This window comes from Chanodichthys erythropterus, chromosome 13, assembly GCF_024489055.1.
Source record: "Chanodichthys erythropterus isolate Z2021 chromosome 13, ASM2448905v1, whole genome shotgun sequence".
In the NCBI taxonomy this organism is placed as follows: Eukaryota; Metazoa; Chordata; class Actinopteri; order Cypriniformes; family Xenocyprididae; genus Chanodichthys; species Chanodichthys erythropterus.
In genome coordinates this window covers 1,194,567-1,213,966 of record NC_090233.1, presented here as the reverse complement: position 1 = coordinate 1,213,966, position 19,400 = coordinate 1,194,567, and the positions used below count along the sequence as shown (strand labels likewise).

Genomic DNA, 19,400 nt, shown 5'->3' with positions numbered 1-19,400 from the left:
GCAGGCTTCTGAACTGAGTGCTGATAACAACTTGGGTTGTCCTTGTCCTCTTTAGTCCGGATGACATGGCGTCCCAGTTTTCCAAAAAGAACTTCAAATTTTGATTCGTTTGACCACAGAACAGTTTTCCACTTTGCCACAGTCCATTTTAAATGAGCCTTGGCCTAGAGAAAACGCCTACGCTTCTGGATCATGTTTAGATATGGCTTCTTTTTTGACCTATAGAGTTTTAGCCGGCAACGGCGGATTGTGTTCACCGACAATGTTTTCTGGAAGTATTCCTGAACCCATGTTGTGATTTCCATTACAGTAGCATTCCTGATGATGTGATGTGATGCAGTGCCGTCTATGGGCCCGAAGATCACGGGCATCCAGTATGATTTTCCGGCCTTGACCCTTACGCACAGAGATTGTTCCAGGTTCTCTGAATCTTTGGATGATATTATGCACTGTAGATGATGATAACTTCAAACTCTTTGCATATTTTCTCTGAGAAACTCCTTTCTGATATTGCTCCATTATTTTTCGCCGCAGCATTGGGGGAATTGGTGATCCTCTGCCGACCAATTGACCTAATAAGTTGCAAATTGGTCCTCCAGCTTTTCCTTATATGTACATTTAACTTTTCCGGCCTCTTATTGCTATCTGTCCCAACTTTTTTGGAATGTGTAGCTCTCATGAATTCCAAAATGAGCCAATATTTGGCATGACATTTCAAAATGTCTCACTTTCAACATTTGATATATTTTATTCACAATAGAATATAGATAACATATCAAATGTTGAAAGTGAGACATTTTGAAATGTCATGCCAAATATTGGCTCATTTTGGAATTCATGAGAGCTACACATTCCAAAAAAGTTGGGACACTGTACAAATTGGGAATAAAAAAGGAATTCAATAATTTACAAATCTCATAAACTTTATTCACAATTGAATATAGATAACATAAGTTTATGAGATTTGTAAATTATTGAATTCCTTTTTTATTCACAATTTGTACAGTGTCCCAACTTTTTTGGAATCGGGTTTGTACATAGTGTATAATTGCATATTGTATAGTGAGGTATGGAACTTATGAAACATTGGTAACTTTAGCTTCATTTAACAGTACATTAGCAACGTGTTAACTAAACACACTCAGGAAGACAATTTGCAAACATCACGAAATAAACATATATGAAATTGCATCAGTTGGTATTGATCCATCTTTAAGAATTCATTTCTGTGCAAATCCTGTGTTTTACTGACGATCGTGTCAAGCATTCTAATGCTAATGACTTAACGTTACACATACTGGCATATGAATTTATCTAGCCACATTCCCTTCATAAATAAAATTGCATCACTGCGTCCTTAGTGGCTCAGATGCCAGGGAGTTTATGGAGACTCATATGTTTGTTATTATAGCCGTGAACAGATCAGTGATAATTTTTTACATAGCTGAGACATATCACAAGCTCAGGGATGGTCGTTCTTGAGTGCTGCTGTCCTTCCACATTCAAGTGTGTTTGATTAGGGTTGTAGCTAAACTGCGGGACAGCTGCTGCTGCACTCCAGGACTAGTATTACTCGTCACTTGCGAAAACAATGACGGCACAATGGGAGGAAACATATAGATTCAGGGGGCAGTAATATTATAATAAGATCCCCTTCTTAAGTCACAAGGGGAGTGAACGGCTCGATTTTTCACATGCTTGTTGAGAAAGGCTTACCAAATCAAAGTTACTGGGTTGTCCTTTTTCACATTTTCTGTGCTAGTAGATGCACCAGAGACCCAATTATAGCACTTAAATACGGGAAAAATCAGATTTTCATGATATGACCCCTTTAAGATGTGTTTTTTCTTTTTTACAGGTTATCTTAGGAGTTATTTTCCATTGTTTTAGTTTTGGTGTGACATTATAATACCATATATTTTTACTTTTTTATTTAAAAAAGAAACCAAACCAATGACATTTGAGGCGTAAAATGCTATAGAAAAGTAATAAAAGTGTTTTCAGCTTGCTTATTTTCATAAAAAAATATGGCATGCAGTTGCTTCAAATGATTGTATAAAGCTATTCAAAACATCAATCAGTATATACTGTGATAATCATAATTAATAATTGCAACACTACATCAACACTGTAATATTAGCTTGCAGGTTAGTGAAGGCAAAAAGTGTTGCCCTTCGTTTACATTGTAGCAACAAAATAAAACTTATAATTGTAACTGTTAATAGATAACAACAACAAATAATGAAACTTACTTACATGTTGTGATCCATAAAGAAATGATTGTCCTGTAGGAACCGCTACATCTTTTAGAAAAATCTTGTGCATAGTGGGCAATGTACTCTCTTAGGTTCTAGAAGCTGTCCTTTGTAAAATGGGCAGCACACAAATAAACTTTGGGGTTATAATGTTCAGAAACAGTGTTAAAAATTAACACAGGGAATAAACACCTATAATAAATAAATAAATAGGCTGTCCTGAGACTTTATAAACCTTGACAATAAAGCAATACTGTTTAGCCTACTTAAAGTCTTTTTAAAGCTGTAATAAACAGATTCAGCCAACAATGATTTGTTTGATAGCATACAGATCTGTTTTGAGAACAGCCACTTTGTGGGCCACAGAGAAAAAGAAAAAAAAAGACCATATAAACAATGAAAAGCAACCTGATTTTATCTAGATTTTCCAGCAGGGACACCAAGTGTCTGGCATTATGTGTTATAATTATGATCATGATTATTGAAGATTATGACTAAGAGAGTGTGCTTGTGCTTCATAACGTTTCACTAGGTTGCTTTACAAGCCTAAAATACCAAAATGCCTTTTCATAATATGTCTCTTTTTCTGTTTTTTGACGTAGAGACTGAGTGGAGCAGCTGTAGGCAGTGACCTACAATATTTCGGAGTTGCTCTTCACTCTGCAGGGGATCTGACCTCAGACGCTCTCACTGATATAGTGGTGGGCTCTAGAGGTGCAGTTACAGTACTAAGGCAAGTGTGTGTGCTTGCATGTGTTTATATATTTTGCAGCTTATTCTTGCCAACTTAGTAAAGAAAATGCCATGTAAAGACCTATCACAGTTCATTTTTCAGTTTTTTTTTTCAACTGCTTACACACATTTTCAAAACTTTGCCTCTTTTTTTTCAAAACTTTACACACAAATCCAAGAATTGGAACCACAAAATGCAAAATGCCTAACATATCTTGCAAAATGAAGCGCTGCATTCAAAATATCACAAACACATCTCAAATGCAAACATTTATCTTAAGTTGCAAACATCTTTGCCATAATATTCTGTTTTTGTATATTTCATATACACACAGTTATTCAAAACCTAAAGCTCTTCTTTCATGAGCTCTTATGTACATATCTGTACAAGATTGAAAGTAATTGGCAGAGAGATGTTGAAAAATTAATGGTAAACATGAAAGCAAGATTGAAACCAAACTTTTTTTTTTTTTTTTTTACTGTAAGCATTTGTGGTTGTGAATACAGTAATTACAGCATTACGACCAAGCAACCTCCCCCTTTCTCTCGTGAAGCCAATACGGAAGTAACTTAAACTGCGATTCATCGACTGGCCGCTAGGGACAGGCTCCAAAAGAGAGCAGAATCTCATAGAGTCCCATTTTAAATTGGCCAAGTTTATAGCAGAAAAAAACATGTTTACAAGTTGGTTCAAATTGTGGTTTTGGTCTATACTGCTATTTTTGCCCTTCATGACAACTCTGAGGGGGGTGAATTTTTTTTATAACTTATCCGTTTAAATTATATTAAGCCTTAAAGTTCTGCATAATTAAGGGCGTGGTCACTTGAGTGACAGGCATGCCACTGCTGTCTGTGAGCCGTCATGTTACCTCAGCTGCCGCTGAATTTGGCATCTCAGCCGTTTTTGTGCTTTTTTTTCTCGATTATTTTATACAATTATAAAATATGGCTTGCTGCATAATATTCGAGACTGATGTGTGTATCTGTGTGCGTGCATGGGGAAGAAACAGAACACACGTTGTTGGATCGTGGCATTGGCTGAAAGTGATTGCGAGATCTGACAGCACTGCTTGGATATTATAACTAAAACTGCTGCACTATTTTGTAAAAAATATACTTTGGACACAGGCTCATTTGTTTGTTAGATACGATCGTATACAGTTTTACAACATAAAGGCTGCTCAGATTGCATCCTTTCTTGAAGAACGATGACAGAGAGCAGATCATTAAGAAGAAATGTGAAATGTTTTTTTTTTTTTTTGCAATGGACATTTATATTTTACCCAAGTGCCACAGATTGGATTCATCTCGCGATCTCTATTATAAAGGTATGAAGTCCCATTTTAATTTTCCATGTTGTTATTTGCACACCCAACACAAATTACTGGTGTTTGAGCATCTATATCTTAAAGAAACACTGTAGATTGACAGTAAACCTTTAGAACGTTCTGATGATAAAACTTATCTTCATTAATAATTTAGATAGTATATAGATAGATAGCTCTTTTGCCTGCTAACATGGTCACATCGAGCTAGGCGGGCGTGGTTTCAGCAACCAATCACATCAGCTCAAACCACCTCCCCGCCTCTTTGCCCATTTTCAGTTATCCGGGAGTGACGTGCGGTGACGCGCAGCTAAGATGGCCGCGGCCTCATTTAGGCGTCAAAACTGTTGTTCAGAAATCTATGGGTGACGTCACGGACACTACGTCCATATTTTTTTACAGTCTATGATTATGACAGAAAAGAAATACATCAACCATATGTAGTTGGACAGAAAAAATGGTTGTGTTTGAAAAAGGAAATCAAGATACTTCCTATTAGATTTTTGTGTGTTACATAGAGAATTGTGTGTTGTGTTGTGCAAAAAGTGTTTTAGAAAATTGAAAACTGAGTCGAAGGCTGAGAATTAGTGTATGGTTTTGCAGATTTAGTTTGTGGTTATGGTGTTTGAGTGTCAGGTTTCAGAAATTGTGTGACAAGTAAGGATTTTGTGTGTAAGCAGTTGAAAAAAAAAACAAACTGTAATTTTGTTTAGTGGTGGATAAATAGAGGATGCCACAATAATAAGCAGATAAGTAATACAGTGATACCGTATTTGAATTCAAACTATTTAATATTCAGTTTGACAATACTAAAGAAATATATGAAAAGTGTACGTAGTCTTTCCTTGCAGACTGATAACAACCTCAGCATGTTGACTCCCAGAACGTGCATGGTGATTTGAAGGATGGTTGGAAAGTAGCCTTTGTTTTGCTTTCTTCATTCTGCATATTTTGAAAGAAGCATCACGTAAATCACCCACAATCCTTTGCACACATTACAATTCATGGAAAAGAATTTGTGGAAAATGAGTCTGCACTGATCTGTCTGGTTTCTTTATGGAATGCAGGGCAAAATCTTTTTGGAGATTTAGTTCTTATTGTTTCTTTTGTTTTGTTGTAACTGAATCACATGATGCATTTTTGTAAAGAAAAAAAAAAAATTCCTGCAAATCTCAGAGTAGAGGTCTGCATGGGCTTTAAACTGAAGCCCGAACCTGGCCCGTACATGAGATCATTTGACCCGAACCGATCCTGAACTTAAAGTTTAAGCCGAACCTGACCCGAACCTGAAATATGTCACTGTATAGAGATGTACCTGTATTCTTGCCATAAGCCACAGCTTTGTAAGACCTACAGTTCACGTAACTGCTGAGCTATTTTTTGGTTGAAACGACATGCCAATTTATAACAAATCTGGTTTTTGCCATTATGGGATATGGAGTGTAGACTGATTTGAAAAAAATAAAAATAAAAATAAATAAAATAAAGCATTTTAGCATAAGGCTGTCAAAATGAATGAAAGTCTTAATACTTTCTGTATGTGGAAAATAACTCAGTGTGGTCAATTGTCTTATGAAGTTGTGAGTCAAAAAGTCCCATTAATTTTGTATCCCATTTTAACAGGACTCAGCCTGTCATGTGTTTGCCCATAAATGTCACTGTTGACCCACCAATCATCCATCAGAATTTCTTTCATTGCTCCGCCCCCCTCGGTCTCAACACCCCTGTTGCCACTGTTACAATCTGTATCACCTTAAAAGAGATTGTCAAGGGTGATATACAAGGTAAGTTAGTCAGATATAGAGATAAAATATTAAACTAATGAAGAATCAGTTTGACCTGAATGATTCTTGCATACCATTGGTTCAGATCCTCTTGGTGCTGTGGTATCAGTGACTCTGGAGCTGGACCCTTTGGCCAGAGTCCCTCGGCTGTTATTTGGTTCCAGATCAGCCTCATTTCTCTGGACCCCCAACAGCAACTTGAGCAGCATTACCACTGTCTGCACTACTCTGTCCATCATCATCCCGGTTAGTGTGAAACAGACACAAAATATGTTTCCTTATAAGTCAGTCACTTCGACATGGTTTCTTACACTAGGGGTACAGGCCCGGATTAACACAGTGTAGTGCCCTAGGGTGACCACATTTCGAAGTGCCCCCCCCCCATACAATTTATATGCTAGTGATGAACATGTCATACTAAATATCTTTATTTCCATCATAAAAGGCATATATGAGGACTACATGCAAAACCATATGTTAAAAAATAAATAAATAAATAAATAAAAGACTGACTGTTGCAAGCAACCAGCAAAAAACACACACTGAACTTTACAAGCATTTAAGCGACCATCTAAAAGCCAATCGACAACAGCGTCACAGGGGCGAAATCGCGTTCTGGGGGAGGAGAAATGGGAACGCGGGGGCACCGCGATGTAGAGACCTACATCGGATGAGACGGATTTTTCAGTCCAGCGCCCGCTCCCGCAGGATTCAGTCCCGCTCTTTTATGCAGCACTGTATGCATAAAAACTCCGGCGTTTTGAGTGGTAAGAGTATTCTAACATGAACACCTGATTGTGTTGCATCTCCATTACAGCCAAATGTGTGTCTCCGTCAGAAATCAACAGATATGTCTGTGATTGGCTACATTGCTCAACACTGCAAACACCAGTTATAAATAGAATCTCGCATACTTGCGACTGTAAATCATTTTTATTTTATTTTAGTTGTTCTTGTTGCTTTTTTGCAATACATGAATAAAAAATTAGTAGTTTTTAGATATTTTAGTTTTAAATATTTCTATTTTGCAGGAGTACCGCGAATCATTTGATTCTCCCGCAACCCGCATGAGTAGCTAGTGTCCGCAAAGGGCACTTTCACTTTCGTGATCAAAGGAGCAGGGCTCTTTATATTCTCTCTCTATATAGTCTATTATATATATTATAATTTTGTATCCGTATATTTCCAGCTAAATGATGAGATATATACAAAACATGATTTTTTTAAAAACGTCTAGTCATTATCTTAATCACTTGGTGCTCCCCTATTGGCAGGTGCCCCAGGGCACTCGCCCAATCCCGTCTATGTATAATCCGGCCCTGTAGGGGTAGCATTGGAAGCCCCAAACACCTCTGATACGTTGAGGCCAATGAGAATTTGCAAGTGGAATTTGCATGGCACTCCCCTGGACATACATCTGATTTGTTCTTCAGAGTGGAGCAAGTGTCATCTCTACACAAGCTCTTTTCCTTCACCTCTGGAAGAAGCGAGTTGCTGGTGTTACAGTACATTTCAGTGGTCTGTCTCCAAGCAGTGCACAGAGTTCATCTGGGGGGCTTTAGCAACGGAAGAGAGCAGCTTTCCTCTAAAAGAGCAAGCACAGACAGAGAGTATCTTTTTAAAGATGCCTTTCCACCTATGTGTTTCTAGATGCGGTCGATATCTTTCAGCCTTGGACAGTCACTATCGCTATCTTAAGTGTTTGCATCTCACCCACGCTGAGACAACGTTTGTGCATGTGTCATGTTCTCATTGTGAGAACATGACATTGGCAACACTGTGATCAGGACTCTCTTTTCTGGTAAGTGTCACCCCAGTTGCTCGTCCCAATCCTTCTGCAATGTGCAAAGCTTCGGCGGCTAGCTCTGAGGGTGATATGAGGGCAATGGCAGTGTTTCTCATTCGGGGCTCTGGATGAGGACAAACTATCGATAGCAGCTTCGGAGGCCAAGATTGTGCCTTCCGACACTGAGGACTGAGCTGGACTCCCACCCTCGGGTGCAGTAGCTCAGTCTGAGTCTGATGCAGACTTGGCAGCCATGTTTGCCTGGCGCACCACGGACATCAGACTAGAGTGGAATCCTCCGCCATGTCCCTAGCGTTTGCGGCTAGATGATTAGTATCTGAGGTCAGAATAGGACTTACAGCCACACCCCTCCCCCGTGCCTTTCTTCCCGGAATGGCATAAAAAGCTGATGAAGTCGTGGAGGGCACCATTCACTGCCAGGTTCTGCTTCAAAAGCTCTTGACGCGGTGGGACAGCAGGGGGTATACAGACGTTCAAGAGGTAAAAAATGCGGTTGTGGTGCATTTGTGTCTGTATAATACTGCCACCTGGCAGAATCGTCCCAGACTCCCATCCAGGGCCTGTAAGTTCACTTCATCTCTAACAGCGAAGGTTTACAGTGCTGCTGGACAGGCCACCTCCACTCTGCTTGTCCATCCTGCAGGTCCATGAGGCCAAAGCTCTAAAAAGCTGCATAAGGGTAGTTCTGAGCTGGGATTGATGCAGGAACTGCGATCGGCAACCAACTTTGCTCTATGAGTGCCAAAGGTCACGGCATGGGCTCTTTGCCAGGCGATATCCACCATGGTGGTCCAGGAGTACCATCTCTGGCTTAACCTTGCTGAGATGAGGGTCAACAAAGTCCGCTTTTGGATGACTAGTAATTTCCTACTACTTAATTCTGAAAAAACAAATATTCTAATTATTGGACCAAAAACCTCTGCACGTAATAATAATCTAGAAAACTGTCTAACACTTGATGGCTGCTCTGTTAAGTCTTCGTCGTCAGTTAGGAACCTGGGTGTTCTCTTTGATACCAATCTTTCATTTGAAAGCCATATTTCTAGCATATGTAAAACCGCATTATTCCATCTTAAAATAATATCTTAACTACAACATATGCTCTCAATGACAAATGTGGAACAGTTCGTTCATGCCTTTATGACCTCAAGGCTAGATTACTGTAATGCTCTACTGGGTGGTTGCCCTGCTCGCTTGATAAACAAACTACAGCTGGTACAAAATTGCCCAGCTACAGTTCTTACTAGAACCAGGAAGTATGACCATATTATCCCGGTTATGTCAACACTGCATTGGCTCCCTGTTAAACATCGTATTGAATATAAAATCTTGCTAATTATTTACAAAGCACTAAATGGTTTAGCTCCCCAGTACCTGAGCGAGCTCTTAACGCATTATAGTCCTTCATGTCTATTGCGATCTCAGAATTATGGTCAGTTGCCTTGAATATCAAAATCAACTGCAGGCGGTAGATCCTTCTCCTATTTGGCACCTAAACTTTGGAACAATCTTTCTAGCATTGTTCGAGAATCAGACACACTATGCCAGAAATCTAGACTAAAAACAGATCTCTTTAAACTGCCTTTTGGCTTGCTTCGTTGGGGACACTTGATATTCAACGTTTTTGATCTACCTGCATTGACACCATTGTATGCAAACTGAATTGAGCTGGATAACTGGCAAATAATTTTGGCTGCACAGCAGCTCTAGAAGAAAATTGTGTCATTTTCCAGCTTTCTCCAGAGCTGATGTATAGATGAATTAACTAATTTAATAACTATTGATTTTTTACAAAGGAATGAATCAATACTGAATTTACTTAAGCTGGAAAATGACACCATTTTCTTCTAGAGCTGCTGTGCAGCCAAAATTATTTGCCAGTTATCACTGTAAAGCTGCTTTGACACAATATGCATTGTAAAAAGGGCTATATTAATAAACTTGACTTGACGGCCCCATCTCGTAAGGTGACCTCTTCGCGACACTGTCGAGGATGTTGCCCACCAGTTCTCAGCAGTCCAGAAGCAGATGGAGGTGATTAAACAGATCCTCCCAGCCAGCGACTGCCACATGAGTGTAAGTATAGGGGAACAATATGTAAAGTTTTGGGAATAAAGGGGTAACAACCAGGAAAATAACAAATTATTTATACTTTAAGTATTTTAGAACTAATGGGTTCTTATACTATTATGATAGACAACAATCTTATGTTTGGGAGCAATTTAGTGAGAAAGTGCACTGATTAAGTTGTTTCAAGGCAAGTAGAAAGAACTATTGCAATCTTTTTTAATACATGGGGAAATATACTTTTGTTTCATGTAGTTACAGGGTAAGTATGACATTGCGTTCTGTAAATTAAAGTGGTGCTTGTTACACTCTTGTTTCATGTAGTTACAGGGTAAGTATGACATTGAAAAACAACATAATTAAAAACAGGTCTACAACACTTAATATTCATTTATTCATTTTTTTAAAATCAACTTTTCATTTCAAATTCTAAAGAAAGTAACATGTTTTGTCCCTTTTTTTTTTCTTTTTTTTTTTTTTCTTTTTTGTTGTTGTTGTTGTTTCTCTTGCTTGGCTTCCTCCTCCTCTTGTTTCTCAAATGATGAATCTTAAGAAGGAATCCCATTCGCAGAAAATACAGGACACCCAAAAATTTTCTCATGGTTTAGGCTATTCATCTTTCCGCTTCTGACCAACTGTCACCAGCGCCTGCATGAGAGTTGACTTTGCATTCGACAAAGCACATTGTAATGAGCAACGTGAAGCTTTCAAGAAGTTCTCGCGGGAGATTCATGTGAAACTCGCTTGAGAACTGCCGTCTCTGTTATTCTGTTTTGTTTGTTTCTCATTCTCATTATCTGTTATTCTGTGTATTGTGTTGTGAGCATTAATAAAAAAACAAAAAATAAAAACAAAAAAATTACTTTTCCCGTAAGTTTCTCGGCACGCTTACATCAAGCTTCAAGTTACGTCAAGCATGAACTCTCAACCCTCTCATGCATGCGCAGGTGACAGTTGGTGGAAAGTTTAAAACTTTAAAAAATTTGGTATTTTTCTTACAAATACGTATCATTTCACTTCAGAAGACATTGATTCATCCATTGGGGTCGTATGGATTACTGTAGTTATTGTTGTATGTGCTGTTGTCAACTTTTAGGAACACATGAGCTTGCATTATATGCATTTACAGAGATTATTTATTTTTCTAAAAACTTTTGTTTGTGTTAATCTGAAGAAGGAAATTTGTATACATCTCAGATGGCATGAGGGTAAAAGACGAGTAAACTACGAGCACATTTCCAGGTGTACTGTATTTTCTTTTAATACAGAATAGCAAATGACATGGGATTCCCTCTTAAGATTCATCAGTGGAAAGAAAGAAAAAGAAGAAGAGGAACAAGAGGAGGAGGAAGCCAAGCAAGAGAAACAAATAATAAGTGTTGTAACTTTAAATCTGTTTTGAAATAAGTTGTTTTTCAAATAAAGGTTTCCAAGTGATATCAGATTGTTTGTGTTATTTTTTTGGTAACACTTTATTTTAAGGGTCCAGAATAATGCCTTAGTTAAGCATTAATTAATGATTAACTTGTTCACAATTAAGCATTAGTTAAGAATGAACACACTAGTAATTAATGATTAACTTTATATTGTAAGGGTCAGAATTATGCATTAGTTAAGCATAAATAAACTAGTAATTAATGATTTACTTGTTCACAATTATGCATTAGATAAGAATGGACACAATAGTAATTAATGATTAGTTTAACATATAGTAGGGCATATTAGCCATTATTTACAATTTATTAAATATTTGAAAATACACATGTTATAACTAACCAAAAATAACCTAGTAATTAATGATTAACTGAATGTACAGTAAATGCCTTTTAGTCATTAACTACAACTTAATAAACCATATATTATTTTTGTGTAGTGATGTAATTATATTTCTGTGCCATTCTATTAAGTTAACTGAACAATAAACTAGTAACTATGCTTAATTACTGATGGCTTTGCAGTTATAAATTGCTAAAATAGTGTAATAAAGACAATTTGACCCCTAAAGTGAAATGTATATCCACATTAATCATGGCACTAATTGAGTGATATTCAAGTTTATTGAGCAGAATAAGCCAACAATTAAGGCAAAACTACCATTAATACAGTACTAATAAAGGCAATTTGACCCCCTATTCTAAAGTGAAAGCTAAATCCTCATTAATTATGGCACTTATTGAGTGATATTCAACTTTATTGACCAGAATAAGCCAATAATTAAGGCTAAACTGCCACTAATACAATAAAGATAATTTGATCCATTTATAGGTTCTTATTTACACTATTTGTTTTGAATTATTCTGCAGCGTGATCGCATGAGAATGTATTTTTACGCAAAGTGTGGTTCTACAAATATTTAATTACGTTTTCATACACTGAAACGTACAATATTGACAGCACTAAAAAGTATTACATGTAAAAACAGTTTGCTATTCGTGACTTTCACTGCAAACTCGTTTCAAAGAATTATGTTAAACAAAACAACACTTTAAAACCTTAAAATGAATAACATTTCTGTAATCATCTAATTATCATGTAATATTTATTTTGTTCGCCGTGGGAAACAAAAGGTGTTTTCTCAGACACAGGACTAGACAATACACCAAAATGCAACATAAATTCACAAAAGACGTCAATTTAATCAGCTTTAATCCACATCTTTATAATCCATACGACTGCGAGGAACAGATCCAAATTGAATTCTTCATCCGCCGATCTTCATCTCCGTCCTCAACAGCGACTGTGTAAACAACTCCAGCGATCGTTATGAATTCAAAAATTGCCGCCTCAAAAAGCTTGACACGACATGTTTTACGGCAGTGATGTCAACGCTCATTGGCTCTCGCCTGCTTCGTAACAGATTGCGACATGCTGTGAAGTGAAGCGGAATACCATTCGTGGATTAATAACTTAAATTCTGCTCTGTACCTGATATGAAACAATTGTATATCACCAGAGAGGACTGCGACTGCAACACATCATCATTCGGACAGCTATTGGTATCGCTTTTGAAATTTTCTTAATAAAGAAATTATTGTGATTAAGTTACACGGCCCGTGTACGTTTTGATAGTTTGTTTTCCAATTTGAAATGAAATACGCAGAAACGAGAAAACGGTCGTTTCCCGTTTTTTCGTTTGTAAAAAAAAAAAAAAAAACGGAAAAACGAGATTTTGACCCGATTTTCGTTTTTTCGGGTCACGGATAGAAAACGGAAACACGACTTCAAAACTCGTTTTCCACATGTGGGCGGTCATTACACGCCCCTTTCAGCCGATTGGTCAATCAAATCTGAGCCAGTGACATCATCTTCAGTTCTTTCAACAAAATAACAGTCCTCTGCCGCTATATCGGTAGATGTCATAAAATCAGCTTTCTTCTGTGCAACCTAACGCGTATTTCACAGAAATATTTATTTCAGAAATGTTAATCAGCACACAGACTATTGTAATGCTGTTTGTAGTTTAATATGCATGGTGAAACTGCACTACCCACACAGAGGAGCGGATGAAAAGAACAGATAAAAAAAAAAAATTCTATTTTGAATAAATAGAATAAATCACAATAAATAAGTAGTGTAAGCAATTTTGAAAAACGAACAATAGCTCATCTCTCTTTATTTATTTATTTTATATAGCCTAACATTGCCTGCTGAATATAGGCTAATGTTAATAACCCTTTGGTTAAAAGATAGAGGGAATATGTAAAGATCAAACATTAAATATCAAAATTACAGCTACATAGCTATTTTAGTTATGACAAAAATAATAGCATATATAAATGTTAAGCCAAAACGAATTAATTTAAAGCTGAACTGAAACAGAAACCGGCGTTAACTACCTCTCAAATTTGACACAAATCCAAATGTTTCAATATGTTAGGAGGCTAAACTATATTTATTATTTAAACGCTTTTATTGTAGCCTACACAGACTACTTAAAATTAGCAGTATAACTGTTTATATATTTGGTTGAATGTATGTTATTTTGACAGTTACAGGCTGTGATGTCAAATTACTAAAACTGATGTTGCGCGTGAGGCGCCGACGCGTTTACTTGAATTTTCTTATCCTAAAAGCGGAAACAACTTAAAATACTCAGACATTTATGGTCAAATATATGTAACACCATTCGAATCTGTGAAGGGTTAAATAGGCCTATTATTTTTGTACACTCATAATAAAAACAAAATTGCTCGTAAAATAAACAAAGAAATTTTCTGCCGTCTCGGTTTCCTTTTTGTGAACTTCTTAAAAATTAACCGACACTCATATTGTCGCATTTTTTCCCCTTTCATTTTGGTAATATGTTAATTACTTAAGTGAAATAAATTTTGCGCATAGACATAGGCTATTTATTCCTTTTATATAATTGAATCCTTTTTTTCTCCGTTCACAGAAGCGCTGCAGGTGCGTGATGATGATGAATCCTCATGTTCTGTTGTTTATTCTGCTATTTGTTCACGTAGGCTAAAACTAAACCCCTGGGATTTTTTTAATGATTCACAGACATTTATCAAATTTCGTTTAATTCTAATTTAATATAATGTTGTCGGTTAATGATCACATCAGTTAAAACGTCAGGGGAAAAAAAACAGTAATTATATTGACAAAGCAACAATAATTTTCGTTTAGTTTAAGTTTTTCAAAGCATCCACAGAACTGCATACAGTAAATTTTCCCGCTGTTAAAGCCATTTACAAAATAAAATATTTACAAAGATGATAAAAGATAATAAAATAATTACAAAAATAATAAAATTTCTATGTTTAATATAGGAGAGTTTTTGTTTTGCTGTTGTCCACTAAAGCAATTGACGCAGAATTGCCAATAGCCGTTAAATCGAAATTGAAAGTAAAATGTTCAGGGCCATTTATAGCTAATTCATTCAAAAGCAAAGGAAAGACAGAAAAAGTGAAGATAGCAAGTAATCTGTGACATATAATAATGTTCACTGTGTTCATAAAAGTGTTTAATTTAAGAGATAAAATCAGCATGGCCATTTATAAGCTAAGAAAAACTAAAAAGCCCCCCGATGGTGATAACGTTATTAGGTGTTGCCACCTAGTGGATAGCCTATTTTCTAATTTGACTGCATAGTCTACTGCAAGGAATGTGTCTGCTAAATGATTGAATTTAAATGTATAAAATGTAAACAAAACATTAAAATAAGAAGAAAAAAAAAGAAAAAAAAAAGAGTGCAGTAGCCACTGATCTATAATAGAGAATAGTCTATCATGTATAGCCTATTGATCGGTGGTAGTAGCCCAAAGGATGTCATGCGCTTGGTAACAGATGTAGAGGCATTTACATTTTACATTTTAAAAACACAATGACAGCTTAAAAACAGACTTAATTAAATTTACTGTAGGTTTTTTAAACTTTTTTTTATCTGTGCAAACATTTTTCTGTGAAATACGCGTTAGGTTGCACAGAAGAAAGCCGATTTATGACATCTACTGATATAGCGGCAGAGGACTATTATTTTGTTGAACAAACTGAAGATGACGTCATTGGCTCAGATTTGATAGACCAATCGGCTGAAAGGGGCGTGTAATGACCGCCCACATGTGGAAAACGAGTTTTGAAGTTGTGTTTCCGTTTTCTATTCGTGACCCGAAAAAACGAAAATCGAGTCAAAATCTCGTTATTCAGGGTTTTTTTTTTCTGCGTATTTCATTTCAAATTGGAAAACAAACTATCAAAACGTACACGGACCTTACACTTTTCTGTCTGTTATGTTTTTATACTATTCTACATATTTTTAAGAAATGGTTATGGGTAGGTTTAGAGGTTTGAGTGGATTTAGTGGCTCAAAGCATTCTTTTAATTTTTCTAAATATTAAAATCCATTACGTTCATTTTATATTCTCTATAAAATGGTTATGTTTGAGTTTAGGGATAAAACATTTATCTATAAAACGGTAAAAGGGAAATTATACAGATATCTTTATGATGTAAAAGATTAGTAAATCTTATAAGTATTTTGGCGGTAGCTAAAAGCCTAATATTCTTACGTTTAAATGTTGCCAATACGTCCATGTTGTATCTATCACCCTTTATCCAAACATACAAAAAACGTATGTTTTGTGTCTGTAAAAGTTATGTATTAATAATTGTTTTAATAAGGGCCATGTATTTAGTATACCCTTTAGAATAGGGGGTCAAATTGCCTTTATTAGTACTGTATTAATGGTAGTTTTGCCTTAATTGTTGGCTTATTCTGCTCAATAAAGTTGAATATCACTCAATAAGTGCCATAATTAATGCAGATTTAGCTTTCACTTTAGAATAGGGGGTCAAATTGCCTTTATTAGTACTGTATTAATGGTAGTTTTGCCTTAATTATTGGCTTATTCTCCTCAATAAAGTTGAATTTCACTCAATTAGTGCCATAATTAATGAGGCTTTAGCTTTCACTTTAGAATAGGGGGTCAAATTGCCTTTATTAGTACTGTATTAATGGTAGTTTAGCCTTAATTATTGGTTTATTCTCCTCAATAAAGTTGAATATCACTCAATAAGTGCCATAATTAATGAGGATTTAGCTTTCACTTTAGAATAGGGGGTCAAATTGCCTTTATTAGTACTGTATTAATGGTAGTTTTGCCTTAATTGTTGGCTTATTCTGCTCAATAAATTTGAATATCACTCAATAAGTGCCATAATTAATGAGGATATACATTTCACTTTGGGGGTCAAATTGTCTTTATTACGCTATTTTAGCAATTTATAACTGCAAAACCATCAGTAATTAAGCATAGTTACTAGTCTATTGTTCAGTTAACTTAATAGAATGGCACAGAAATATAATTAAATCACTACACAAAAATAATATATGGTTTATTAAGTTGTAGATAATGACTAAAAGGCATTTACTGTACATTCGGTTAATCATTAATTACTATTGTGTCCATTCTTAACTAATGCATAATTGTGAATAAGTAAATCATTAATTACTAGTTTATTTATGCTTAACTAATGCATAATTCTGACCCTTACAATGTAAAGTTAATCATTAATTACTAGTGTGTTCATTCTTAACTAATGCTTAATTGTGAACAAGTTAATCATTAATTAATGCTTAACTAATGCATTATTCTGGACCCTTAAAATAAAGTGTTACCATTTTATTTTTTATTAACGTTACCCTGTAACTACATGAAACAAGAGTGTAACAAGCACCACATTAATTTACAGCCCGCAATATCGTTCTTAACCTGTAACTACATGATACAAGAAACAAGCACCACTTTAATTTACAGCCTGCAATGTCATACCTACCCTGTAACTACATGAAACAAAAGTATATTTCCCCATGTATTAAAAAAGATTGCAATAGTTCTTTCTACTTGCCTTGAAACAACTTAATCAGTGCACTTTCTCGCTAAATTGCTCCCAAACGTAAATTGTTGTCTATCATAATAGTATAAGTACCCCTTAGTTCTAAAATACTTACAGTATAAATAATTTGTTATTTTCCTGGTTGTTACCCCTTTATTCCCAAGACTTTATATATTGTTCCCCTATATTTACACATACTTACTTTATAGATACACTATAATTATCGAAAGTTACACTGTAAATTGGTAGTAATTGCGCAGTACTTTCTGGGCTGTAATCTAAAGCATTACTGCAAATTCCCTAACTGTCCAGTTGGGGCTTCTGGAGCAAGGTAGGTGTTCCATCACACCTACAGCCACAGGTTTGGGATATGCAGCTTCCAGACATGGCAGCCAATGCTCGACGAGCACACTCAGTCATTGCTAAACTTCCTAAAGAGAAAAACAGCGGTTCTACTGAAACAATTTCAGAGAAAATATGGCGTCCTCAACTGTGGTCATGCATACGATACGGCTTCAGCATTGGCTACAGACTCGAGTACAGAGAAGGTCAAGGCACAGTGGCACACACCACATGGCCATAAAGCAAATTTGTTGTAGCTTATTCAGCCCTGTGACAGACCTTTTCTACGAGCAGGGATTCTACTAGAACAGTGGTCCAAACACAATGCTGAGTTTTGCAGTTCATTTAATTCCACCCTGCCTTAAAATAGCATTAAAATGAGCATGTATTTCTAACAGGCCAAATGCCATAAAAGGTCAAAACTGACTGCATCCACAAGCAGCATACATACGATAGGCTGTGTGCAGAGTATGCTACATTATAAATTGCGCTACATTACTGTCGTTCTCGGTACATTTGTAAAAGTGGGGATTTATAACTAATATAGACAAATATAGACTGTGCATAGAGACTCAAATTCTCTTTGCTACTAAAACATACCCTGTGTGAGTTCTTTTTTTTATATATATATATTTATGGGTTTTTTGTGCCTTTACGTGGAGAATAGGAAAGCATTGGGCAGAGAGAGGAGGGGCAGGATTGGCAAAGGACCTCGAGACGGGAATCAAACTCGGGTCACCATGAACGCATTTGAGCCATATGTTGGCGCACTAACCACTAGGCCAGGGGTAGGCAAGTTCAGTCCTAGAGAGCTGCTGTCTAGGGGTGTCCTCGACTACGGATTTACATAGTCGAATCTTATTCGAATCAGATTGCCTATATTTGACTGATAGTCGAATCATAATGGGGGGTGCTTGAAAAACAGCAGTCCACTAGAGAGTGCGCACAGACTTTGAAAAGTTTGCGCGCTGAACTGTGCATGAGATGGAGCGGGACACGGAAAATGAAGTAAGGCCTGGCTATAGTCTATCCGCAGCTTAAGACAACTTTTATTTTCTTTCACACACAGCACAGAGAAGCATCTTTCTAATAAAATGACCAAACTGCCTGTCTGTCTGATTAGTTCATTTGATCCACCTGTGTCTTGTTCATTATCCCATCACCTTGTTTAGTTCCTTTGTTAGTCTCTTGTATTTGTACCCTGTGTTTGCCCTCACTCATCGTCCGTTCTCATTTGTATCTACACGTGTGTACGCTGTCTCACTCTGTTTGGAATTAAAGTATTGTTTATTGCATCTTCATCGTCGTTGTGCTTGTTACTACAACCACACGTAACAGAAGAACGGACCAAAACAGTTTTTTTTCGGCGTTTTGCTTCAGTTTTTATTTCTGTTTATCCCTCATGGCTCTACCTGCAGTCCAGCTCCTCTGCCTGGAGCAGGGAGACCGCTCGCTGGAACAACACACCAGTGACTTTCTCCAGCTTGCGTGCCTGACTCACTTCCCGGACCGCTCGCTCTGTATTTACTATCGTACCGGCCTGAGCGAGTGGTCCAAGGCACACATTCCAGCGGGTGGTCCAACGGAAGATTTCGCCGCATACGTGGAGTGGGTGCTGGTGAACAACAACTCCCAGTTCACCATCAGCCCCGCTGAGGATGACACCAGCACCACTCCACATCCAGAGACCAACCATCCGCCATCGACTATGTGCACGATGGAGAAACGAGAGCCCACCGCAGACCGCGGA

General features: G+C 36.8%; 1 protein-coding gene across 9 annotated transcripts in view; it reads left to right on the top strand.

Moving 5' to 3' along the window:
- The window catches only part of LOC137033848 (integrin alpha-M-like), a 311,934-nt gene that overhangs the window by 197,973 nt on the left and 94,561 nt on the right, over positions 1-19,400 (top strand). For 8 of the 9 annotated variants that reach the window (XM_067406240.1, XM_067406239.1, XM_067406242.1 and 5 more), the window contains 3 exons: positions 2,858-2,988; positions 5,936-6,096; positions 6,182-6,342. The exons of the other annotated variant lie outside the window; for it this stretch is intronic. In XM_067406240.1, coding sequence (XP_067262341.1) covers positions 2,858-2,988; positions 5,936-6,096; positions 6,182-6,342 — 453 coding nt within the window. The remainder of the gene's footprint in view (positions 1-2,857; positions 2,989-5,935; positions 6,097-6,181; positions 6,343-19,400) is intronic. 9 annotated transcript variants of the gene reach the window in all.